This window comes from Lepidochelys kempii, chromosome 16 (genome assembly GCF_965140265.1).
Source record: "Lepidochelys kempii isolate rLepKem1 chromosome 16, rLepKem1.hap2, whole genome shotgun sequence".
NCBI lineage: Eukaryota > Metazoa > Chordata > Testudines > Cheloniidae > Lepidochelys > Lepidochelys kempii.
In genome coordinates, this window is record NC_133271.1 from 13,254,700 (window position 1) to 13,281,711 (window position 27,012).

General features: G+C 50.8%; 1 protein-coding gene across 3 annotated transcripts in view; it reads right to left on the minus strand.

The window, feature by feature from the left end:
• The window catches only part of ASTN2 (astrotactin 2), a 602,974-nt gene that overhangs the window by 338,660 nt on the left and 237,302 nt on the right, over nucleotides 1-27,012 (minus strand). For 2 of the 3 annotated variants that reach the window (XM_073314892.1, XM_073314893.1), the window contains exons 7-9: nucleotides 22,054-22,221; nucleotides 1,545-1,629; nucleotides 482-556 (exon numbers count right to left, since the gene is read on the minus strand). In XM_073314892.1, coding sequence (XP_073170993.1) covers nucleotides 482-556; nucleotides 1,545-1,629; nucleotides 22,054-22,221 — 328 coding nt within the window. Of the gene's footprint in view, nucleotides 1-481; nucleotides 557-1,544; nucleotides 1,630-22,053; nucleotides 22,222-27,012 lie in introns of those variants that run through there. The other variant, XM_073314894.1, reaches the window with a different exon arrangement.

The window sequence follows — 27,012 nt, forward strand, 5'->3', positions numbered from 1 at the left end:
CCCTCTTCAGTGTCTGAACGTCTGGAGGCTGGTTGGATGGTACGGTGGGGTGGATTACGGAGCCTGTTTGGTATCTTGCTCCAGAAAGCCAACACTGGGGAACGGAGCCAGAACAGGTGAGAGCAGGGAGAGGGGTAGAAGGGCAGCCTGAGCACAAGTGGGCAAACTGGCCCCTCTGAATCTGGAGGACAGAGTGGATCGCTAGGAAGCTCACACTTTCCTCGGTTGCTTCCTGACCCAGGTGCATGCCAAAGGGGATGGTGACCGGAGGGTCAAACCCTTCCCCCCCCCCCACCCCCCGAAGGTCTTCCAAACTCATTGACTACGAACAGAGCCAGTGCAGCACAGGGAGAAGAACAAGATGGCAGCAGGAGCTAGTGACTGCAAAGCCTGCTGGAGTGGTTCCCAAAGAGACCCAATGTGCCCTGGCAGCCAAGTGCTCCAACTCCCAACAGACTGACTGACTAGCCATTCAGCTTACCTGAGAATCTTCTCGGGTGCTTGCTCTCCTGTGACCAAGTCGTAGCCCCTTTCAAGCGTTGTGTAGGGCCAAGGCCTGAGAGACAGAGGACAGAGAGCACCGCATGTCAACCGGCAAGGAAAGGTAAACACCCAGGGACAAGCTCACCTAGTGATGCCAACAGGTGGGTCTAGAGCCAACTATACACATGAGGAATTGGTACACCAGCAAGGGGATCTGGGAGAAAGGTAAAGCTGTTTTTCCTAACATTAAGGGCTCATAGCACCCGTCACAGGGTGCCTGACCATCTGACGGGCTAGACTAGCTGTGACAGGCTCTGCTAAAGAGAACGAACCCGGCCAGATCCACCCGTGAGTCGTTTAATTGCATAGGCGGCCAGGCAGCAGCTAATTAGCTAAGGAACACCTGGGCTTAATAAAGGCTTGAGGGTTCAGTCAGAAGGTTCCAGAAGCTCTGGAGGAAAGGGACTGCTGAGGGGAACTCCCCAGGAAAGGGGACTGACGAAAGGTACTCCTGGAGGGGATGTGTTTCAAAAGGCAGGTGCCATCAGTGACAAGTCCATCCAGAGAGCTGGTCCCAGTGAAAGGACTTTATCAGACAGCAGCAGGTGATCCAGATCCAGAGAAGCACTGCGGTAATTCAAGCTCTGTGGGATCCCTGAGCCCAGAGAAGGAACCCTTCCCCAGCTGGTGGCAAGAAGCCCAACTCCAGAAGAGGGTCTCGATTTGAGAAGGCCTCACAGGTAAGGAGCCTGGACGGAGAAGGCAAATGGACTCGGTTCGGGCAGACATTTGCCGCTCCCCCAGCTAGGACGCTGGGCAGAAAGCTTGCTTGCCTGCCTGCCACATTCAGTGTTTAGTTACATGAATTAGATCCCTGAAGGGGCATTGTTCACTACGTGAAAGCCTCACTGAACTCACTAAAAGCCCATTGGGGAAACTGAGGCAGCAACGTAACCCTGGATCTGCACTGAACCGTTGGGCAGTGTGTGCCACTGATGATGCCAGCCTGGACCCAAGGGGGCAGTCTGGGGGTGAGTGCCCACCTTACCAGCCCCACTCACCCTTCACTGTGCCCCCAGTCACTGCGCACACACAGATGCCGATGCACTGGGTCAGGGGCATAGCCTTCATGACAGCTGCACTCACCTGAAAGGGAAAGGAGAGAGATTCAACCTCTGTCTGCAGAGAGCGCATGAGGAGTAACTGTATGTGGCTCTCCCACACCACCATTCCTCTCCCTGTTCATCCACAGCTGGCCGTTCTAGCATTCCTTGCCCCATCCCTTCCATCCACGGCCCCTCCTGGGTCCAAGAGCCCTTTGGAATCTACCTAGAAGCTAGGGTGACGCGCATGGGAGAGAGAGAACCCCTGCAGCATCTCTAGTCTCGGCTAGCTCCCCCAAAGCGTGCCATTCTGTCGGCTCCTGCTTTACCTGGAGCTTCAGTGCAATGCAGCTGAGCACATAACAAAAGTGGGGGGGAGAGACAGAATAGCCGCTGGTGGGAGTTGATCCTGATCATTCTGTAGAAGACACAGCTCACTCGGCTAGCAGCACCTGAGGCCCAATCCTGCAATGCCCTGAGCATCCTCAGCGGACACTGAAATCACTGGGAACTGAGGGTGCACAGAACCTTGCATCTCCTCCTTGCTACAGACATGTATGGGACAGCAGGGGTTTGCTGGCTTTCACCAGTGCAGCAGCCAGGCACTCCAGCTGTGGCTCAGGCCCATGGAGCAGAGCGGAATGAAATACTCCTCCCAAAGGGTAAAGTCCCAGTCCCTTAAGCAGGCAACACCTCTTCCCCAAGGGAAGTCCCCTCCCCTGTGACATTCTTGACCCTGTCAGCTGGTTGCAACTGGATGCCAATTAGGGTCATGAATCTGTATGCTAGGGGCTGTTCTGTGACCAATTCAGTTCACAATAAAGAACAGCATCCCACTCCACAGGTGGAAATAGCCTCTCGTCCCCTCCTGATCTGGGCTGGATTCACACTAGGACAAGGTGCCTCTTATCTCATCACCAGCCCCTCCTGGCAAGCAGCAATCCTGAATCATCTCTCTGCCCCCCTAATCTCCTGGACCACGGCATGCTTCTAATTGTAAACTCTTTTGAAGTCCTCCTCTCACTGCAAGGTTTCAGGCCCATCACAGCAGTCCTGGTTCTTGCCCGTTTTCCACCTCCCACAAAGGATACATGATGGTACCAACAGTCTTTTTTGATCTACTGCCCTATTCTGCCTCTCCCTTCTTCTTCCAAGCTCTCTCTGCCTCCTTACCTCAAGGGCTCATTCTCCGATTTCCCCCCCACCCCATTCCCCTCCTGACAGCATTAGTGGAGGCGTCATGATTTTTCCACACCAGAGACCTAACTACACTTGGCCCAGATTGATTCTTTGTTTGGTAGAAATACATAACCCGGAGCGAGAGATGGTGGAATAAAAGATTAATTGGATTTGCACATATAGTCGCTGTTAAAAGCTTTTGTTGATTTTTTTTCCCTCCAACCCCATCCCTTTCTTTTCCCCTTCAGCTCCTGTCTTCACTTGACAGAGCATTGGACTAAGTCTTAAACACAGGCAGAGCGTGTGCGGGGGGTGGGGGTGGTGGAGGGACTGTTCAAAGCAAACCGTTCCCTTTAGTTCTCTCTGCCCACACCCTGCTATGGCCAGAGTGAAGGAAAGATGTTGTGGCAGAATGGGGTGTGGATACCCCAGACAGAGTTAACACAGACTGACAAAATACCCATGCTTTCTTTGGGCCCTATGGAAGACCTCAAAATGTCTTAGGGGTATTGAAATAAGCGCTTTCTTTGCAGAGGGAAGGAAACAGGGGTTCAGTTCGAAGATTGTGAAGAGAACACTCTGCAAAGGGGGGGGCGGGGAGGAAGCAGACAGCTAATGATGTGCTCAAATGCAACAGCACCTTCATGAAATATTCACTGCTTTAAACACGTCTAATATTAAAGATTAAACATCCCAAGATTTGTCCTGGTGACTCTAGAGTACTGATTGATGATCTGCCATAGCTGCTAAACTCATGATTCATAAGGAGCGGTGGAAGCATTACCTCTCCAAAGGGAAAGGGACTTGGGGAAGAAGGCTGGTTGTATTGTCTCCTGCAGGAGTTCAGACAACAAGGCCAAGCATGCTTGCCCCGGGATGTGGTGGATGGAGTTTTATTCTCGTATACCATCAGTCGAAAAGCAGTTATTTTTCCAAGAGTGCTTAGCATGCAAGTTTTCTCAGTTGCTGCGTGGATCATTAATTCCTGATGCTTATTACATAACAAATATGTGTTCTGCAAATGAGAGACATCTCAAAGTGCTTGCAAAGCAGAGCTGTGGGGATGCAGGGATGTTGGCCCATTCTCCATCTTCAGCCCCTGCCCCAGCAATTACTAGAGCTGTAGGCTGGAGTGCACCCACTGAGAATTCCTCGATGGATCCATAGGGCTGTAATAGACCTGGATTTTAAGGGTTGGCACCAAGGAAGGTGTGGAGTGCCTTTGACTAAAGTGTTTATTAAAGGGTTTATTTTGTCCTCCAGTTTGTTAACTATTTGCAACCACCAGCAAGAACACTGATTTTATTGACTCCATTCCCACAATGCCAACAGCTGAAGTTGTGCTTGAGGGTTTACCGGAAGGTTTATTTCAGTCAAGTAAAAAACAGCAAGCAACACTACCAACTTCCCTTCCCATCCAGATATTAAACTCATTTCAGAGAGCAGAGATGAGAGAGACCCAGGGACTGGGAATCAGGCCTCCGCCGTCTATCCATGTGGCTTGCTGCCAGGCCTGAGAAGCCATGTGTGTCCAGATTTTCAAAAAAGACAAGCATGCTGGGTGTTAAACCCTCAATGTCACAACAGTAGAAGCTGCCAGCACTGAACTCTTGGCAGTCAGGTCACTAACCTCTCCATGCTGGAGTTCCAAAGGTAGTTAGGTGCCTGAAGATGCAGACAGGTACTTAGTGGGATTTGCAAGCAGGCCCAAGCCAGTTAGCCCCTAACTTCCATTGACTCCCTAGCTGCATCTTTAGATACCAAAATACCTTTGAAGAACTGGCCCTTTGTGACTCAGCTCCTCCCTTGCAGGTGTGTTATGAGCAGAGCTGATCACAGCAGACTGACTGGCGAGAACTTTGCTTTAGATTCATTCCCTATGGGGGCAGGGAGCGACCTGCACCTCAACTCTCCCTTCTGAAAGAATCCGTGTTCTTTGTTCTTCAGGTACAAACAAGCTGTTCAGAAAAACTCAGCTGGAGGTGCCAGATTTTGCATAAATGAGAAGTCAAGATCATCAGTCAACTCAAGATCACACTAAGTCTGGATTAGGCTCATGCACTTGACTAGAGTTTTGAGTCAGGGACAAAACTCCAGAGCAACAAGTTGCAGGTAGCTTCGGGTTTAGTTACAAGCGTTCTGTGCAGCTCTTATTGTGAGGGGACAAAATTAATTAGTGTGTAGAAAGTACTTTGAGGCTCTTTGGGTATCACACCCTGATGGCACATACCTAACTGTGAATAGACAGCCTCCAATGCATTTCTACCCATTGGTGAGTATGTTACAGGTCCCCGCTGCTGTGACTCATTCACAAAGGATATGAGCCTGTAAGAGTACATCTCCACTTCAAAAACACCCCTGGCAGGAAATCTCAGAGCCCGGGTCAACTGACTCAGGCTTTTGAGGCTTGAGCTGCAGGGCTAAAACCAGCCATTCCTGCTAGGGCTGGAGACCAGGCTCTGAGGCCCTCCCCACTCCCAACAGAGGAGGCTTGGCACTTTAGCTTAAGCTGTAGCAGCTCACGCTTTCAGGTCTGGAGGTCTCCGGTTCACTCCCTGGTGTGTCACCCAAGATGTGGCACATTCCTTTAGGCTGGCAGGTTACAGATCGCCCATATGCTAAGGGTAAGGAATATCCAGTACGTCACTATTTTATCAGAAGATATCATGAGGAAACCACCCCGGCAGTGACCAGCTACTGGCAAAGCAACGGCTGATAAACCCAGAAATGGGGTATGGTGATTCCCACAGAACACAAGGCGGGTTTTGAAGGGGGGAGCCACAGGCCCAGGATAGCAGTGAAGCCCCTCTAAGGCAGGCTGTGCAGCTGCCAAACCAGACCGCTGCATTTCTTCCAGAGCCCTCTGGGGACAAGTCAGCAGCTGCCGTCTCTGCTCTGAGCACACAGAAAGCTACTGGCCCTGCGGGGTGCACACGGCCTGCACATCCCCCACTGCAGCACTGCGCGGCTGAACCAGACAGACATTGGCAAGGCTTTCAAGGCATGCATGGTACCAGGTGCCTCTCTTCACAGGAGATATAAAACTGAGCTCCTGATCGCCTGTCCAGGTGGTGCTCACAGTTCAGCTACTTCCAACAGCCCGCTGGGGCGCGCTCCCTTGTTCTCTCCTTCCTGCTACCCCGTGCTGATGTTCAGACCCAGCTCTCCTCGTTCCCAGTTGACAATGCAATCACAGTGCAGGAAAATCAGCAGCTAAGAGGCCAGGTCCGATGGGCTAAGTTCTCAGAGCCCCTAATCTCAGCCACTAACTGATGTCAGAGATTCCTTGGCCTGAGTAACTGGGATATAGAAAAAGAGGGTGGACTAAGAGACCTGAGCAAGCCCATGACTGGTTCACCCTTCCCCCGGACTGGAGCAACTCCAGCATGGGGCCAAGGTGGCAAAGCACTTTCCTGGCTTGCCAAGCGCTGGTTACAGAATCACTAGCAGCAGGCATGTGAGGAACTTTCTCTCGAAATGCAGTTCCATGATTGGAGAGACGGAGCACGAATAACGGAAGAACACACAACCAGAAGTGAGCTGTTAGTCTCAACCAACACATCAGGGCTCCACATCTCTGACGCCCAGTGACACCAGAAGAGAGGAATGGGGGAGCACTGTAGTTTTTAGCTAGCTCACCTTTCAGTACAGGGTCAAACATCATTAACAAGGACAAACACAGGTTTCAGAGTGGTAGCTGTGTTAGTCTGTATCAGCAAAAAAACCAAACAAACGAGGAGGACTTGTGGCACCTTAGAGACTAACAAATTTATTTGGGCATAAACTTTCATGGGCTAAAACCCACTTCATCGGAGCCATGCACTGGAAAATACAGTAGGAAGATATATATACACACAGATAACCTGAAAACGTGGGTGTTGCCATACCAACTGTAACCAGACCAATTAATTAAGTTGGGATATTATCAGCAGGAGAAAAAAGAAACTTCTGTAGTGATAATCAGGACGGCCCATTTCAAACAGTTGAGAAGAAGGTATGCTCTCCCTTCCCCTGGCTGTCCTCCCCTGCAGGGAATTAACGCTGGCTCTAGAGTGGGGGGATACACAGCCCGTTGTAGCACCTACAGACCCCATCGGAGATAAGGGCCCCTTTGTGCTAGGCGCGGTACACACACAGTAAGACAGTCCCAACCTGATGAGTTTACAATCTAAACAGTCAAGAGGAACAAAGGGTAGGAGGGGAAACAGAGGCACAGAGAGACGTGACTTATCCACGGTCACATACCAGGTCAACGGCAAAGAGAGGAGTAGAACCCAGGCCTGAGTCGCAGTCTGATGTCCTCTCCCCTGGACCACACTGCCTCTCAAACTGGCTGGGCTATCAATGGGGCCCAGATACAGTGATGGGCGCACTGAGAATCCTTGAAACCCGTTTTTCTGTGCACAGGATGCAGTGCCTGTGCCCATTCCCCAACTTCAGAAACCTCTACCCCCAACAGTCCCGTGCTGCGTGTCAGTGACCAATTCCAGGTCACACTGAACTCTCTCTGCTGACTTCAGCTTGAGGAGATGCCCTTTTGCCTCAGCCAGCACGCCTGGGAAGACGAGAGAGAGACACCCGTGACCCCTCTCTGCCTGCTGTGCTTTTAATTTCCATGGAAGGTTGGCTCGGGAGGCTTCCGTTGGCTCACGTGAAAGTGCATCCATGCAAAAAGGAGCCAGCGCAGCAGGGTAATAATGAGCCACTCTCCCGGGGGGGGTGGAGATCCAAGCAGAGCCTCGAGCCCCTGGACACCTCTGACAGGGAGTGTGCTGCAGAGATGCAGCCTACAGCTCTGGCCCACTTTGTGCAGCTGCGGCAATGACCTCTATTGGCTATTTAGGGAAGCTGGGGGCATTGCAGCTCTGCCTGAGGCTGGCAGCGCCAGAAAGGTGGAAGAGGACAGTGGCTCTGCGCAAGGGAGCAAGGAGAAAAGTGACACCTTGTCAGGAACAGGTGAGTCCCTGGGAGTGGAGAGAAGCAGTAACAGGAGATGGTGTCCTTCTCTTTTAGTGCCAAATAGTCTCTCTTTTCTCTACTGGCAGGAGAGATTTTAGAATTGACAAGGAAGAGCATGTCGGCTGCTGACCCATCTCCCCAGCCCAGGGTGGGCTCATGCCCCAGACAGAGTCCGTTCAGACCCTTGCTCTCAGGGCTTCAAGCTTTACTTCCAAATAAAACTGGTAGCACAAAGTCCACATCAAGCCTGTTCCTTCCCCTGAGCCTGCCTTCTGCTGACAGCTCTTCCCCAGTCCTCCCTGAGGCCATCTGTCTGGGGGCCCATCCTCTGGCTACACACCTGCAAGAGAAACCAACCTGCTTGCTGCAACTCTGCCCTCAACTGAGCTCTTTCCGCTTTTATAGGAATCGGGTGCTCACCTGGCAGTCATGTGACCACTTGCAAACTACCAGGTCCCAACTGGTTCTCAACAGGGTGCTGGCCCCTTAAAGAGGCAGAGCACCCTGTGATGATGCCCAAAAAGGAAATGCATCCATTACAAAGCACACTCTCAGGGCAAAGGACAGTAATCCCCACATGCTGTATCAAAAGTTGCACACATGCAGAAATAAAAATATCCCAGGCCCCAGCCTCTAAATCAACAAGACCTGGGATTTTTTTGGGGGGGTGGGTGTGGGGGGGTGTCTCTTTTGTACATTTAAAGTTGCAAAATTATTTTACCCCATCGCCTAAAATCCAGTGACTCTTCTCCCCAAAATTTACTATTCAGTTTCGTGCCCTGTTGAAGGTCTTCCAGTTCATCTCTCTTCCCAAAGTAGCCTTCCCAGGAGAGGCTGCCGAGCAGCAGCCTGTCAAGAATCCTCACTCCGAAAATTCTTCCTCCTCCCGCCAGTGCAGCAGAGTAATCCTGTTAGCCCTGGTTAGGGCGAGCAGCTGATCTGCTGTGATGATGCTTTAGGGATTCCTTTAATGCCCAAACACACCCAGACAGAAGGCTCCACAAATCTATCTTCTTTCCCAGTCATTTTCTTCTCTCTCCGCTCATCATTTCAAATCTGGGGACAAAGCAATGTCACTCGGTGTTTTTCACTTCCGGTATTTGAGCATCATAGCTGGGCCACTCTTTGCTGATATCTCCTATTCTTAGCCTTGGTCTACACTTAAAATTTAGATGGACTTATCTATGCCGCCATGGGGTGTGAAAAATTCACACTCTGGGCGCCAAAGTTAAGCTGACCTAACCCCTGGTGTAGACACGGCTCGGTCGATGGAAGAATTCTTCTGTCATCCTCGCTACCACTGCTTGGGGAAGTGGATTATCTACAGGGGTGGAAACACCCATTCCTCGATGCAGGAAGCACCCACACAATCAGAGCTGCAGCTGCGCCTGTTGTGTAGACATGCCCTAAAGGCTTTTTCACACTGGAGAAACCGGCCGCATTGTAACCACAGAGATGGAGTCACACTGGAACACCTCCCCCCAGTGTAGACATGCGGCACCAGTGTCAGGTCGGGCTGGCACTGGGGCAACGTACTCTACGGTAAGCCCCTTTTTCAGCAGGTGCAGTGTGTCTCCATCCTAGGGGTCCTGCACGGGTGGAACTCCAGTGATGTGGTGACATTAGTGAAAGTTTCTCTAACGAAGACAGCACCTAAGTTTGTCCATGCGAGTTGGGGTCCTGGGGAAGATTCTGAGTCACACGTATCACCGAACGATAGCAATGTAAGGCTGGAAGGGCCCTTGCGAGGCCATCCAATCCATTCCGCCTTCGCTGAGGCAGGACACAATATATCAAACCATTCCTGGCAGGTATTTGCCTAACCTGTTAAAAAATCTCCAGTGACAGAGATTCCGCAGCCTGCTCCAGTACTTAACTACCTTGACAGCAAGAAAGTTTTCTCTCATCTCTAACATGAATCTCCCTTGCTGCAGTTTAAGCCCAGTACTTCTTGTCCTACCTTCAGTGGACACGGAGAGCAATTGATCACTGACCTCCTTACAACAACCTTTTACACATCTGAAGACTTATCAGGCCCCCTTCAACCGTCTGCTCTCCAGACTAAGCACACTCAGTTCTTTCCACCTTTCCTCACAGGTCTGCTTTTCCAAACGTCTTATTTTTGTTGCTTTCCTCTGAGCTTTCTCCAGTTTATTCACATCTTTTGCGAAGTGTGGTGCTCACACCTGGACACAGCACTGCAGCTGAGGTGTGCCACCTCGCTTGCTGACCCGTGGCTCCTTTCCAAGATCTTGTCCCAATTTCCCCCTCTATGCCAAGAAACAGGAGTCCCTCCCTCCCCCTGCATGGCTTGATATTATAAATTTGCATTCACATACACTCCCTCTCTCTCCAGGGGTGTTTATTCCAGCCAATGCCCTTGTGGCAGCTTAAAGCAAAGCTTCCACCCCTTACTCCTGCAGCCTGTCCCTGGCTCTGTGGGTCAGCTCCAGATTGGGCATGGGAGGACATCCAAAAAGAAAGGGCTTTAACACGCATGGATGGACAAAACGGGAGAAAGCATCTGCCCTGGGAAAGCACTTTCCACAGCCAATGAGCCAGCGGGAAAGCATTCCTGGAAATAACATAGGCCATTTCCCCGCAGCTCTCAATTCCCATCTGATGCCAGCTCCAACCCAGCAGGTGCAGCTGCGTTTCCCCCGCTGCATGCAGGGCCAAGAGGAGACAGGACCCAATTCCTATGTGTCATCCGCAGGCAACTCCACGGCAGGGGGGAATCTTCAGCACAGCCACCCCGTAACAGTTCCGCTTGCTTCCCCCTGGCTGCCTGCCTCTCCTGCAGAACGAGGGGGAGGCGGAGTGCCCCAAGAGAGAAAGCCCCAGCTGTAATTGGTGGCCCAAGGTCGAGCATTAGTCAGCTCACAGAAGGACCCTTTCAGTGCCCCCATTTCCCAAACAGAGCATGGCTGACTGCCCCCAGTGTTCGCTACATTGCCTGCACAAAGGCGGGCACAATGCCCTTCTTTTCTGGGTGAGCTGCCTTTAGCAACAGCGATAGGATCCGGATGGAGAGCGGCACCCCTTTCTGGGCTCGCATTGAACGGATCACTGCGGTTCCAATCACGCTCGGATAAGGCTCTTTGTTACGGCATGTGGAGGGGATCTCAGGTACACGCGGGGCCGGCTCACCTCTCCCCTTTGCTGGCTGTGTGCATGGTGCTGACAATGCAGAGGAACAGGGCCGACTTGGCTATGGGAGCCTGCGGGTCCTTCTCCACAACAGAAATCTCTGACCCACCCCACACCTATGGAAAGGGCCTTTCTCCAAGGCTAGAGCGAGAAAAAGCTGCCAGGACAGGCATCCCCTGGCACAATCACTCCCTGGGTGAGGCCAGAGCACAGGTAGGATTGAAGAGCAATGACACACTGCAATCCCCATCTCCTTCCAGAGAAAGGAAATGGAGCAGGGGAGCAGGCTGGGGTGCCCTCCTCTCCATTTAGAAATGCCGCTTGCAGAGGGGACAGGCCCCAGCTGGACGCCAGAAGCCAGCTCCATGCTCACCAACAGGAACTTTTATACAAGTTAAGGCCATTCTGTGGGTAGCATCAGTGACAACAGCAGGAGCGACTGCCAGCGAGGCATGGCCTGGACAGGGGGCACAGCACCAGGAATACCTCCATCACACTCTTGCAGCCCCAGCCCACACTGCTCCTTGCCCCAGACACACGACAGACCAGGCTTCACCACGAAATGGGTCTGGGTGTGCCCTGACCAGCATCATAATCTAGCCCTTACATGACACATTTCACCAGTAGCTCTCAAAGCACTTTACAAAGTAGGTCAGTAGCATTTATCCCCATTTTACAGATGGCGAAACTGAGGCACAGAGAGGGAAAGTGACTTGCCTAAGGTCATCCATCAGGCCAGTGCCAGAGCCAGAGCCAGGACCAGAACCCATGTCCCCAGCCAGTGCTCACCGGCCATCAAAATCCATGGCAATTTTGCCATCAGCCCTGAAGCTTTCTGAGTGGCAGGCAGAACATCAGAGAAACAAGTTCTTAATTCAACATCCTGAGCAACTGCCAAATGGGTGGGTCAAAGCCCGTCGCTCCGCTCTGCCATTGGAAGCCCAGGATTTAGCCCTGCAGGCCCCTCTGTCTGTCCTCCCCCACATTTTATCATATATAGGGAGCCTCACTAACAGAAACAGGTTTGGGGGACTCAATGTATGCAGGCACTGATCTCCCCCATGCCCCACACTCTCCAACCGGGGGACCTGCAGTCCAAGCTGAGCATTAACACCGGTCGCACACTGGCTAGCATCAGGTCTTGGTGCTGCCCGCACAAGCCCCCCTGCCCCGTGTGATTTCAGTTGGATACAGTATTCTTCACTTTCTGTCACAGTACTGTCAGCCAACGGTGCTGCCACGTCCCACTGCTGAGGTGGATGCATTATTGTACACAGAAGGCCTCCTTCCACATACACAGCTTGTCGTGGCATGCAATGTTCTGAGGCCCATGAAAGATGCTCTGTAAGGACAATTTATGTAAGAGCTCTGCTGTGGCTTTTGGCCACAGCCCTCCATGACGGGCGGTGTTGGAGCTGCAATAGCCTACTCGGACACCGGGGGGAACTTTGGGATCTATGGTGCAATTGCCCTCATTGCCCCCAGGCAGGCATGGGGAACATGCCCGGGCTACATCCATTTGGATGATTCATCATAGGATCCCCTGAGCGGCTTGCAAATTCTTCTGGCTGGTGCTGAGGGAGACAGGGTCATGGGTCTGTCTCTTCCCCATCTGCCAAGGAAGCTACACTTAGGGTGCAGGAGTTACCCACAAACTGGCCTTGGAGAGCAGGATTGCTGCCAGTGCTGTTAAAAGCCAAGAGACTGGATGAAAATGCCTTCTTCACACACTAAAATTAACACAGAAACTAGACAAAGAGTAAATGCTTCACCCATCACTGAAAGGCAGCCACCCCTGGGGTAGAATAAGGCAGCTGTTTAACAGCACACAGCAACGTTACAGAAAAGTTGAGGTCTGGGAAGGAAGAAAAATGTCCTATCCAACGGAAACCACAAGGGGGATTTAACCAGACCCATTTTGATTATCCAAACTAGGCCCTGGGGTTAGCAGCCCTGGTCTGACAAAACTGCCATGGAATCTGTAACCTGCCATATAATCAGAATTTTGGCCTCTATAACACAACACCCTCCACCAGCACAGCACCCCCAATGCGATTTAAGGGCACTGGGGAAAGCACCATCTACAATATCTCCAGCACCATTTCCTATAGCACCTGCGACTTCCTACTGGGTCTCCCATCCCAGCACCGCGCCGACCCTGCTAAGGGCTTGTCATCGCTGCAGAGCTCGAGCTGGAATCTGAGTGTTGCCTCTAACCTGACTCCTGCCCTCACACGAATCTCTCTCGCTCACGTTAAGGGATGCTTTAAGCTTGAGCTAGCCAGATGGGGCTGATGGGGTCTGAGGCTCCAGAGCTGCAGATGCTGGAGCTAGTTATGCTGTGGGGATACAGCAGCCCATGCATCGACGGCGAGCCCAGCCACACTGCATAGCCCCACGCTGTTCCACAACGTGGTCACTTGAGCTAGGCTAGCTAGAGTGCTGCAACTCTCAGGGAGTGGCTATTCTGCAATCGGGACAGCCCATGTAGCTATACCCAAGCGAGCACGGAGCTAACTTGCTAACATCAGCAGTTAGTTGTTAGTTAACAACAGCCGCAGCGGCATAGGCTAGTCACTTGCGTAGGGTTGCCAACCATTCAGGATTGTCCTGGAGCCTCCAGGAATCGAAGATTAATCTCTAATGAAAGATTATGTCGTATGATGAAACCTCCAGGGATATTTTCAACCCAAACCGGCAACCCTACTTACCAAGATCATAGCATGAGGCTGTCTGACTCTAGTTCCTTTGGTAACCAACCCTGGAGGTGGTAAGGGGGACAATTCCCCACCTTCCTCTCTTCCTTCTCTCTACAGCAGTGGTTCCAAACTTTAACAACCCGCGAACCCCTTTCACTAAAAGGTCAAGTCTCGTGAACCGCCTCCTAAAAATGAACATTTCTAAGGACTACCTCCTTTAAATTAGCTTGGCCCACCCCCCAGGTACAGCGCGGCACCTGCTCACTCTGCCCTCGATGCCAACTTCCCCTGTCCAACAAGGACAGGTGTCCGAGCTGCCACCTGTGCGCCCGGCGTTTCAGCTGCCGCCCTGCCCACCACAGGGCTCCGGCTGCTGGCCCCGCGCCGGGGTCTGGGCTGCAGGCGCCGCACTCCGTGGCGCTCCTGCTGCTGGACCCCGTTGACCACCCCGGTCAGCTGAGCTCCACTGAGCTTGGGCTGCAGGTCCCGCTGACTGCCGGGGCTCGGGCTGCCGGCCCCAACTGCCCGGCCCCGCTCTCCCTGGGGCTCGGGCTGCCGGCCCCACACGGAGCGCTGGGGTTTGGGCTGCCGGCTCCCCCGCTGATGGGGGCAGGGCTCGGGCTGCCAGCCCCAACTGCCCGGCCCCCGCTCTCCCTGGGGCTCGGGCTGCCGGCCCCACACGGAGCGCTGGGGTTTGGGCTGCCGGCTCCCCCGCTGATGGGGGCAGGGCTCGGGCTGCCAGCCCCAACTGCCCGGCCCCGCTCTCCCTGGGGCTCGGGCTGCCGGCCCCAAATGCCCGGCCCCGCTCTCTCTGGGGCTCGGGCCGTCTGCCCTGCAACCGGGTCCCATCTGCTGCCTCCAACACCCGGGGTCCTCTGGCCGCCATGAGTGAAATTTTTCCGGCGAACCCCCTGCAACGTTCTGCGAACCCCAGTTTGGGAACCGCTGCTCTACAGTATGGGCTCCCAGTCTAGGGGTCATGAGCTTCAGAAGAGATCTTGACGGAGGTATGAAACAACCTGCCCTTTCGTATTGCTCAATGGGTGGGGGACCCCAGTATGGGAAAGGATGGGAAACTCTGCCCTGTGACATTAGGCCACCTAATGGCTGTCTCCACATTGGCCTTTTTTTCATAACCCTCACTGGTCCAGCTCCATCATGGCAGCAGCATAGATAAGCTGCTGGAGGAGTTTCAATCACTGTGTCCCCTAACCCTGCTCAGAGCAGGTCTAGGTGACATAGTGACAGAATTGCCAGACCCCAGCACCTCACATTCACCAACAACCTCTCCAGATGAACAGCGCTGATGGAGAATGCTGTGCGATGCTCTGAAGGCAAAGCCCCTGGGAGATGAGGCCAGAACATGCATGTCCACAAGCTTTCTTGCCAGGCTTGCCAGCTGCCAGAGAACTTATTAGCTGTGCTGATGAGCAGAGAGTCAAACCCCCTGCCAAATAATTAACGAGGCCGCCATGGGACAGCGTGGCAAGATCTCACAGCTCCCCCTGCCAGGTGAGGAGATTCACAGAACATTAAATACGAAGAAAGAGATCCTGATAAATTATGAAATGCTGACTTCAGCGGAAAGCCGCTCCTGGCCAAGAGTGCCGTCTTCAGAGAGCTCCTGGCCAAGCAAGCACCAGCTAGAGACTGTGAACTGCATTCGCGAATAACCGCAGCGGCGGTGACAGCTGCAGGAAAGGTTGCTTCATCGTTTCCATTCCAGTCACTGGTTACCAGTCGTTTCTAACTTTCTGGGCTGACGTTTTCCAGGCCTGGTCTCTTCCCAATAGTGATTTAATGAATAAATAAACACACACACACAGTTGAGCTATTTAAAATGAAAAACACCTTCCTCTTTAGACTTTTTTTTTTTTTTTTTTGTGCTACAATTCTTTAAACAGCTGGGGTAGAGGGGCGAAATTTGGCAGGGAAAGCACCCTCCCTGAGCAGAAGCCCATTTGAGTGTTGTGAAATCTGGCATTGATTTGCCAGTTACATCCCATTGAGCTCCACCTTTCATGGTCCTGATTCATCAAAGCACTTAAGCATGTGCTTAACTTTAAGGAGGCGCTTAAGCCTCATTGCATCCAGCCTATATTCAGCTGTGAAGGCACACACCAAAGGAGGTAGGGTTCTGCCAGAGCCCCGTCTCAGGCACTTTTTATCATCTAGGGTAAAAGCTGCACTGCTCCTAAGGAGTCACAGCTGAAAGGTTACCTCCTGCAGATCTCATCATATTTATCAAGTAGTTTGGCTTAGAGGGGCCTGTGCAAAAATAGCTCCACATTATGGAATCCTTTTTTCTTTACACAAACTCAAAAATTCCATTATGACAACATTAATGGTTGCACGGTCAAACCTGCAAATGGTAGAAAATGAGAAAGCAAAGGCAGCACAGATAACCTTAACTCTGCCCCTTTATGTGCATGCATTTTGATTATATCGCTTAAGCCTGAAGCTAAACCAGCATGGGAGTTAATTGCCTCATGCTCTGAGTTGCACATAAAGCAAGCTGTGCTGATGGATGAAAAGAAATCAGATATTACATGGCTGCTGACCAAGTTATTAAAATACAGACCTTAGAGAGAAGGGACCTCAGCATACATAAGTCTAAGTCAACAAAGATGCTGGACCATTATGAAAATGAAAATAGCAAATGGATACAAGAATAAACAAACTGTACTAGATACTGCAGAAAAGCTGCATGATATTAAATTGCATTACTTGGGATCAAAGGGCGGTTTTAATATACACAAAGGGAGGGGGCACTTCCCAACTTACATGCTCAACCATGCAATCTCCAAATTCTCTAAAGGGGAGTGTGTTTGTTTGTTAAATGGGATATGTTTAAAAACATCTTTCCTGAACCTCCTGCTGGCAAGTCCCCTTTTTGCTGGAGATGGTCATATAATCTGTGACTACAGTGGCAAAAGAAACCATCTGGAAGACACTGGAAACCAATGCCATTGCCAATTTTTAAAAGGGGTCTCTACACTTTTTTTTTTATCTTCAATCAATTCTGTTCACCGTTTTGTTGAGGCAATCAGCTCTACAGATGATACAATTTAGAGGTCTGATTTGTGAGGGCAAAAAAATCACGTGCCCCTATTAATCAAGGTCGTTTTCCATCTCATTTATCTCATTGCACTGCTAAGTGCCAGCACGAACTTTGAACATTTCAGCATTTGGCCCAACTGGACCAGTTTTCCAGCAGGCCTCCTAAGATGTGCCCACAACATGTAAGAGTGAATTAGTTGCATGCATACAAAGCAGGTAATTGCGTACACAAATCAGTATTTGCACATGCCACAGAGAAGGGAAAAAAAATAGATGCCCTCATAAATGTAACTGGTGCTGATAAGGGAGGCTAGTGAAAAGGCAGCCCCTCACTGATTTTATGAGACTGCATCATAGTGTGTGGTACAAGCAGCGGCTTTGTCATGCGCACACAAAGCTTTGAGACACAGAGCTGGCAGACTCAGCTCCAACTCACAGCACAGTACAATCCCTCCTTATCCTCAGTTTGCAAAGGGCAGCAATCCAGTCCCAAGCACGGCATGAATTGCCCCTTCTTGTTGGTAATCTTTATAGCCAGCCATGCCAACAGAGCAGCAGCTCTCACTCATGTAAATTTCATGGAAGGATGGATGGCACTGGCTGGCAGAAAAGGGGGCCTGAATCAACCTAACCAAGGTTGGTGTGTTACAGGTAGATGAAATGCCAGCCAGCACTTCACAGCTACACAGTATCCAGGGAACTGGGGGTGGCGAAGGAAGGACTCTAAACTTAATCCCTTTGAAAAACAGGGATTCCTGCCAGGGTCTCCACGGCAGCTGTATCACATGGCATTAGCCCTAAAATGAGATGTCAACCCCCTCACACCCACTCCAAAAGTTAGCTTGATGGTAACAATCACATCACCCATAAAACCTAGGGCACCCTGAGGCTTGTGAGTAGGAGACTAATTTGTGTTATTTGTACTGTAGTCGTGGCCCAGGTCCCCATCATGCCGGGTGCTGTCTGAACACAGAAAAGATAGTCCCTGCCCAAAGAGCTATTAGGAACTTGAAATGCAAAGGCTAATATGTAAATGCACTGCTGCCCTTTGCAGCATGGACTGCATGCACCTGTTCACATGTGTCACAGGCCCCTTGTACTGCTACAGCTAAAGGAGATCCCCTTTAGCTCACATGGAAGAGGTCTGCGCTTCTGGAGCAAAAGGGCCTGAGTCCTATCCCTGCCTATGGCTGACACACCCCAGGGGACCATGGATTGACAACAGAGCTCTACCCTTCTATCCCAGACCCAGGCTTCATTGGATGGTTACAGCAGAAGTTCTGGATTCCAGTCCCAACTTTCTCAATGATTCACTGCAGCTCCTTGAGCCAAACCCATGCCCCCCTCACTGCCTCAGTTTACCTACCTGTAAAACAGGGATAACAATACCAAGCTGCCTTGCAGGAAAGAGGCTTAACTAATGCCTGCGAAGCACTTTGAGACCTTCAGAGCAGAAATGCTACGCAAGGCCAAGGGGCTGTCACTAGAAGGGGGGCTCCCTCATGCTACGTGGGTCATTCTCCTTCCCCATTCTAGACCTCAGCCATCACTTGCCATAGGGCCTCTCCTCCCACCAATCCTCTATCCAGCCTAGGTGGGAGAGGCCTCTAGCAAACCATCACTAGGGATCCAACAAGTTTATAAAACCCCTCACCAGAAAGGGCTGAAATCAGACACAGCAGGACCCCAGGATTTTCTCCCTCAAGATGATAAAATGCCACTTAAAAAAAATAAAATAAACTTGACCCATGAACAGGTTCTTCTCCCACCCACCCCTCCTGAAACATTTCCCTAGCAGAGAACTTTCTTGCCAAGTAGCCATATCACAAACATACTGGCCATGATTGTCACTGGTGCCTAGAGGTTCTGACTGTCTCACTTTCGGGGGGCTCACTCAACTCTCCAGGTTTTCAAAGGGTGAGCGTTCAGAACTTTCTGAGAAATGGGTCACTTTACATAGTCTCAGAGTTAGGCTGCCAAAATCACTAATCCCGTTTTAAAATTTGCAGCCAACGTCTTCCCAACAGCAACACTCTATCCCTGTTTATCAACCGGTCTGGAGGGAAGATGGGATCAGCTTTGTAATTTCTGCCCTTGATCTCTCCTTCCTTGATTTTAAGCTTAAGGTTAAGAATATCCAGGTTGAGATCTCTTTGACTCATCTCCCTGGGCCTACATGATGCAGTGCTTGTGACCAACACTTTCCAAGACCCCAGAGAGAGAGAACATATGTGCTGCAATACGCAGGCATAGTCGGGTGAGTCAAGAGCAGCAGGACAGGCTTAAGAATAGAACACTTCTTCATGGCAGGTCCCCGTACTCAGACACCTTGTGTGCCAGATCTGCTTTCTCACCCTTCCTGATCTAGCTATTCCTGGGCCTTCATGAGCTCCCTGTGGTTGGACTAGACATTACAGGTGAGGGCTGAGCTCATCCTCTTTCTGTCGCTCATGGCCAGCAAGCCTCTGCCAGGGACTTCTAACTGATTTATTTCTCAGCCGGATCAGTGATACAGCAGGGTCCAGGAGGGCCGACACTTGGATCAGAAAGGGGCCCAATCAGCCCATCTTCCCACGGATTTTTACTGCACTCAGTAAGGGGCGGATGCTCCTTTTGAGGGATGTGCTGAGGAACGTTCTTGGCAAAAGGGCAGAGGCAGCCAGCGAAAGTGGAATACAGCACGTCAAAGGCGCAGAGCAAGCCTTGCTCCATTCCCTCTGGCTGAGTTCTGTCATCCTCTGGTGAAGCACGGCACGGGGAGCGGGGGGAGCCAGCCAGAGGAACCAGCTGCTCTCACAAGCCAGAGAAGCCTGAGCTGCTGCCGTTGTACAGATGTGGCCAGCAGCAGTCTGTCCCACACCGCAGAGACTGCGAGAGAATTAAACCAGACAGCATGGGGCTTGCAAGCAGAGCTGCCGGGCTTGTTCTGACTGGGTAATTGCATTCTGCCTCCATACGTTCTCCCCGCAGTTTCAGACGGATGAAAAATTCTTTACTTGCTTCTCTGAATTGTGGTGTAGTTACAGTGGGCTGCCTCCCGCCCCGGAGGCGACAGTGCTTCTCTGACGGCTGGAATGATCTCTCTATATAGTTTACAAAGGGCTTTGAGATATTTGGAGGAAAAGCTTCTATGTACATATCAGCCCTCCTTGCTGGGCTGGTTCTTCCCTTTTTCCTGGAAGTCTAGGTGATACTGAGGGTTTGTCTACACAGGGAAATTGACCAGCGTAGCTATAATGGAAATATTATCCTGCTATCGGTGTGCTGGTTAATTTCCCTTTGCAGACAAGCCATGAGAAAGAGAAACACTTAGAAGGGAATAAAACACATCTCCTCCAAGCTACTCCTGGACACAGATATTTGACCCACTCTTTAGAACACAACCCAGCCTTAAATGACTCTCAAGTGTCTGATGTTTTAGAATTCAAGTCCCCCACCCACCCCCGCCCTTGCTTTTGGGACTCCTTTCTCCCATTATCTGAACCAGGACAAAGCACCTCCCGGATCCCAGATGGTGTTTGTATCTCCACAGCCACAACGGCCCCTGACCTGTGTGGGGTGGCAACTTCCTGAGATGGGAGCAAAGAAAATCAGAGCAAAATAAATTTAGCTTCATCCCAACTCTATCCCCTGCTCCCAGTTCAGCCAGTTGACAGAGCTCCTCTTCCACATCCAGAATTGGGCTGCTCCAGTGCCCTGCCATGAACAGTCTGACAGCCACAATAGTGCACTGAGAAGTGTCCTTCACTAATGAATGAGCAGCTGAGACAAGGTCTGGAGCCCCCACCTAAAATTCAGCCCTCATGAAGCTGTGGAACAGATTAGCACTATCCTCATACAGTCACTCTCCAACTGGTGTAGCTGGTGCCACCGCCTCCCATTGTGGTCACTGCAAAAAGATGGAAAGGACAGAAATGGGGGAGGGGTAGCTCAGTGGTTTGAGCATTGGCCTGCTAACCTCAGGGTAGTGAGTTCAATCCTCGAGGGGGCCATTTAGGGATCTGGGGCAAAAATTGGGGATTGGCCCTGCTTTTGAGCAGGGGGTTGGACTAGATGACCTCCTGAGGTCCCTTCCAACCCTGATATTCTATGATTTTATGAAATTGCACCAGCCTTGATGTCAGCCAGAAACAACCCTGCTCAGGCAGGGAGAGAGTCTGGTTTCTCAGGGGGGAGGGTCTCAGCTGGAACTTGGACAGAGGACATAGAGAAAGCTTTCACAGCCTTAAGTGCTGAAAGAGTTGAAAATGAACCCCCTTTCTTCCTCGCAGGCTGCCGTGGGGGAAGCGCATTCAAGGGCCTGATGGCATCTCAGAAAGGCTTTCACAGCCACAAACTGCCTCTCTTCAAATCTAGCCAGCAGAAACACAATCCCACCCTGCCGCTGGGGATTTGTGGCTCTCCCTGGCACTGGCTACACAAGAGGGAGGTGGAAGGAGGGGAAGGTTCGATGCTTCTCCTTCGATGAGCCAAGGGTTATCCCATTTCTCTTCTGGGAGGCAAGGTCATTTGCATGCTTTTTCGATTCAGCTGCACGCAGGGAGTTTTATTAGCACCGAGGCTACTTCCCTCCAGCCAGCCAGCAAAGCATTCCAGGGAGAGGCACCGGGAAATGGTAACTCTCCCCAAACCCTGCAGAGGGTACCAAGGACCCTCATCAGAAAACCAATCACAGCCACAGAGCCATCTTCCCATACAGAGCACCCTGCTCCCTCATTATCAGTGCTGGCAGCGAAGGAGGTGTCAATGGAAAGTGACCTGATAAGGAGCTTTCAGTTGGCCACAGCCATGAGTTTATTTGCTGACAAATTTTCTTTTTAATTCCTTTCCTTTATTTGCTGGTTGTACAGCTGGTTTCTTTTCAATTCCTCGCTAATTACAGGCTCTGGGGACAAGTTTCTCACAGCTGCGCTGAGAAGCATTAGGGCACTGAACACAATTGCACGGGCTTGCAGTTTCAGCACCACCTCCAACAAGACTGTGATCCTGATGCCATGTCTCGACGGTGCAGGGGAAGGCTATTCAGATGACAAACAACTCTCAACAGCAGAGTAACTCCCCATCCTGCCCACTGTCACGCTGGAGAGCTGATCAATGTCTAGCACAGTGGGGTCCTGGTCTATGACAGTGGCTCAAGGAACTAACACAATACAAATCATAATAAAAAGATAAGAGTGTTTCTAGGGTAGAAAAGACAGTACCCTCCTTTCTAATTGCGTGCTGGAGAGCTGCATGAGAGATCATAGCTAAATTGCATCCTTGTGGAAGGGACAGTCACTAGCAGTCCAATGCTGAAGGGCTGGTAGATCAGCCAGTCGTAGGTTATGAAGGACTGCAACCCCCCAGCACAGACACTCTTAATACCAAGACAGACACCTCCAACGCTTCCCCAAGTCTCTTGCCTGCCGCTTTCCACTTACCAGTCTCTGGATCACACAGCTGCTCACAGGCATCGGTGGTCCTCTGCCCACAGAGATCTCTCACCCAGGGGGAGGTGGCGTTAATCTGATAGTAAAGGGAGAGCTTGGCTGGGTTTAACCAGTCAGAGATGTCCAGGTAGCTTCCCTCGCTCACAACAAAACTGCTTCCTGTCGGGGGGAAAACAGGGAAAGGGACAGTTTGTTAGTTGGGTGTAATCAGGACTCCAAGCACTTCGGCATAGCTGGAGAGGGTGAGAGGAGAAGAGGACAGACACATCAGACAAGATCCCAAATGGTATGCACAGAGCGTGGGTAGAGCATCATCATATGACCATGAAGTTGCTCTTCCCACTTCCCTCTTGGCCCAGTTGTGCTATTTGCAGAAAGCAAACTCTTGCCAATCTTATGCGTAGTGAATTAGATGCAATTGTGCTGAGCAACCTCCTCTGTGACACTCTAGAGTTACCGTCCCCTGGTTTTCCAGAGCTATTCCTGCCAGAAATGGATGATTGATCTCTTGCTCCGTCTTCTTGATCCTCAGCCACTCCCCAAATCACACAGAGCCCTGATGCAGGAATATTCACACCAAGGGTCTTCTGGGGGCTAAGGAATGGAAGGAGCCATAGATGTCACTCCCCTCTTTCATTGGTTATTTGGCCCTTTCCACCCCTGTTTTTCTCCCTTCTGCCCCGCTTGCTGGAGGGAACTATCTGCCCCAATGTCAGTACATTCATTTTATCAGGGGATGCGGGAGCTCAGGGTGGAGGATTATGGCTCAGATCTACAAACAGGGTGTTGGGGCTTCATTGCATCGCATCAGCCCAATCCTATGCCCTCTCATAGCTTGGTGCACCCCCAGAGCTGCTTTCCACCACCAGAACCAGGCTGGTCCATGGCCCCAAAGCAGCAGCAGAAGCTCAATGAACAGCCTGAGAGCCACAGCAGAGCACAGAGGAGTACTGAGAGCCCCCCGCCCCCAAATCTGAACCTGCCATTCAGCTCACATCTTTATGAATTCACCCTGAAGAGGAAGAGGGGTCCAGCTTACATGACATCAGCCCAGGACTCAGAAAACCTGGATTCACCACCCGGCTCTGCCAGACTTCCTGCCCCTGGACAAATGGATTAATTTGTTCCCCAGCTCCTGATCTGTAAAAGGGGGTGAACACTTCCCCATCTCAGAGGGTGGTGTTTCTGAGGCCCACAGATTCTAGGGAGATGAGGGCCATATACGTTCATAGACAGTAGCAGCAGAACGCACCACCAGGTTGCTCTTGGCTCAAGAGGCATGAACCTGCCCCATATGCTAATTCCTCTGAAGAGGAGCTCTGTGGAGTTCGAAAACTCGTCTCTTTCACCAACAGAAGTTGGTCCAATCAAAAATGTTCCCTCACCCACCTTGTTTTTCTCACCTCCCCGTATGAGCAGTCTTCTCTCTCCTGAAACTCCCTTCCTCCAGAGGTCAGTGATTGAGAAGTAAATCCCTGCCAAAACCCTTTTCTTAAGAAATCTGATGTTTCTTTATTTGTGAAATGTATTCTTCCCCCCCACACACACACCCCACCCCCCAGCTTGTGGGAATATGCATCTTCTAATTAGCCAAATAGATTTTCAGTTCAGCCCAATCATTTCCTTATCTAACATCTGAAGCCCAGCATCACTAGGGGGATTTCACAGACGCAGAGGTCCTCATTAACTCTGATCTTCAATTACATTGATTAGAAGACTGCATCTGTAATAGTGCTGCATAGATCAGAGGTGAGCCAAGGAACCCTGGCCATTACACGTAGCATTTTGTGAAGTAACAGGTAGAAGCCACTAAAAGCAGGGCATGGAGGCCACTGGGAGAAGACACCTTCAGAGAAGAATGGTGGAAACAAATGTACTTTGTGGACTATAAGAGAGGCCTGGAACTAATTTGTTTCATTCCTTTAGAATTCCAGGTCTCAATATAACCTTTAAAATAGAGGGCAAAGAATGCACTAGATTTTTTGAGGATTCAGAGCCTTCCAAAGTGACTCCCCAGAGTGGGAGCCTCTCCAGAAACTGGGTTTATCCCTTTGCAGCACGGAAGACTCACAAGAATTAATAAAGGATTCAGTCTTTAATTTCTGAAAACAGTGTGTGAGGTTTTCGTCTCCTGTCTCCCATTAGCACCAATGGAAGCCAAGCGATTAAGAAACCCCATCAGGACAAGAATCGGCGCACATGCATCCGTTGGAAAATTAGAAGTTAACTGCCATGTAAATGAGGATTGTCAAGGCCTAGTGAGAAAGAAACCTCTCAATCACCTTCCTCCTGCCGCACCAACCGAAGATTTATAAAGCAGGAGTCTCAATGCAGGTGCTTAAATGAGTGGCCTGGGAAAACCCCATGAGAAACAAGTGCTGAGCTCACAGCAGTTCCAGCTGATTTCAATGGGAGCTGCCAAGAGGTTAGTAGCTAGGAAAAGCTGGCCACTTATTTAGGTGCCTATATTTGCATATTGGACATTTATACAATATACAGATACACACTTTATATATTCATATATGCAATATGTATATTAAAAAAATCTTGCTCCTTATTTTCATTTTATTTAAGCTGGTGGGAAGGGCAGCTTTGGGACCCACATGGGGATAATTCATGAGTGCACCTGTAGGGACAATTCCCCCTGCCCTAAAGGACTGAGCAACGACATGGACCAGCACATTACACTTTCACCAAAGCTCTCTACCCGGATTTAAAATGCAGCCAACCCCAAATTAATAGAAACACAATGAATAGGCAATAAACTAAGAGCAACAAACTAACCAAGAAGCAAAACAACAAGACTATTCAAAGGTATAGAAGCATAGAGACATGTCTTGGGGGATGGTGGATGGGGAGCAGGTTGAAAGTGGAGCTAGGTATCCAATAACCATAGGATTTCAGGCTCCTTTGAAAAACCCAGCTGGAAACTGTGTGTTTGCTGTTGAGAGGCAAGTAAAAAAGAGAAAAGAAGTTTATGCAAGCACTATACACAACAACACGCGAACATGCCACTAATGGGGGACACCGATAGCCCTCTGGACTTTCAGAATTCAGGCCAATGTCCATGTAAACTGGGGGATCGATTCTCTCAAACAACACAAGAACTTTTCACAAACCCACACACTCATATGAATATTTATTTATCTGTCCATTCACGGACCAGCTCATGCACAAGATAGTGCAGTGACTAGGAGTCCTGTCCATTTATGTGTGTCCCAATTCCCCCAGCTCAGATTTTCAGACAGGCTCACAGGTATCCTCATCACCTTCACACTTAGTCACCCTCCTGCAAAAAGTATGTATGTGTTGCCCACTGACCCACATGTATTGGGCAAGGTGCTTTTGGTTTCTGTTGCAGGAGTTCTCACCCCCACATCTGTCTGTTCCCTGCCCAGAAGCTAATTCTGACCCCAACCCAACAGTTCAGTCCCCCCTTCCCTCCTGCAGCTCTTCACTCCCCCTCTCCCAGGCCTGCGGCTAGTGGCTGTAGCAGGGACCCCCTCTCCCTTCTAGCAGGAACTGGGGGGCAGCTCCAGGGGCTCTTTACCTCCCTGCCTATTCCAAGGCCAGGTATGGCAGGGAGGGAGAGCAGAGGAGACACCTTGTCCCATTGCTCACAGGATGGGAGGGAAAAGAAGAAAGAAAGTTGCTGAGCCCTTTCTGCTCCCTTCTCCTTCTGTGAGGCTGGCTTAAGGTTGTCGGCTGCAGGGGGACAGAGCTCTTCCTGCAGCAGCTCTGGCTGGATGCTTTGCCTCAGGAGATGGGCAAGAAAGTTGGAGTTTCTTGTGTCATCACCAGTCTAGGCTCCAGCCCTGGCTGAAATCCCGTCACTTATGAAAAATCCGGAGTGCTGACAACACTGAACTCTAAAGAACAGTGAGATACCATAGTCAGGCATCCCTATAGTCCCAGCTTTCAAGGGAGTGTCCTGCTTGACCTCCAACTCTAGCTGTCCCAGTTAAAGCAGAACATTCCCCACATTGAGGGACACCCACAGCCAGGAAGACAGGGGGCAATTTACTCTGGATCCCCCAAACTGAGAGGTATTGTGACTCGGCACACAGGGTCACAGCACAACTCAGGTTCGGTCTGGCCACCCCTCCATCTACAGTGGGGTGGCTGGGCCAAATTTGAATGGCCCTGCAACCCTGTGCACTAGGTCGCAACGCCCATCAAATCTGGCCCGTCTGCGCCTCTGTCTCCGTTGACAAAGGGGCAGATGGGCCAAACCAAAGTGGTGCTGCATCTCATGTTAGCCGCATGAAATGTGCGGAGGTATTCATAGTCTAGAGCTGAAACTTTGGGCCCACGAAGTCAATTTCAGAACTCCCATTCTCGACAATTGTGCCAGGATTTCACCTCAAGCATCTCAGCCATTGGCACCAAAATGATCAAGGTATTTCCCAGTGCTAACCAGCTGCAGTCCAAGAGACGCCAAACATCACTAGCGTGCAGGAAGAAAGGGTCTTTTATTCCGGAGCAACTCAACATTATTCAATAGAATTCACCCAGCAGGTAGAATGCTAGGCCTCAGGACCAGACTGTCATCAATGCTATGGCATCCGATTGCATAACGAAGGACAAAACGAAAATGCAACCGTTCTGAAGCTGTCTGCACAGAGTCCCAATAAATCAAGTAGTGACTGACGCAGCCCGGCTCCACCGGCTGTGAGAAATGGAATGAAAGAGAGGCAGAGGCAAAGAAAGAGCATGGCTGGCACAGAGCATTTCAGCACAAAGCTACGTATGTCTTTTGGCCTCAAACGTAGCTGTTTCCCAGAACTACAAGGTCCACAAAGACTTGAGGCTATTGTTTTGTTTGGGTTTCCACCCCCCTCTCTCAAATGCTGATCAAAGTCAAGCCAGCTAAGGCAGCTTCAAAAGTTCATGTGTCTCGTCCCGAGGTCTCCTTCAAAGTTCAACAAGACTGTTTAAGCTTGACAAAAG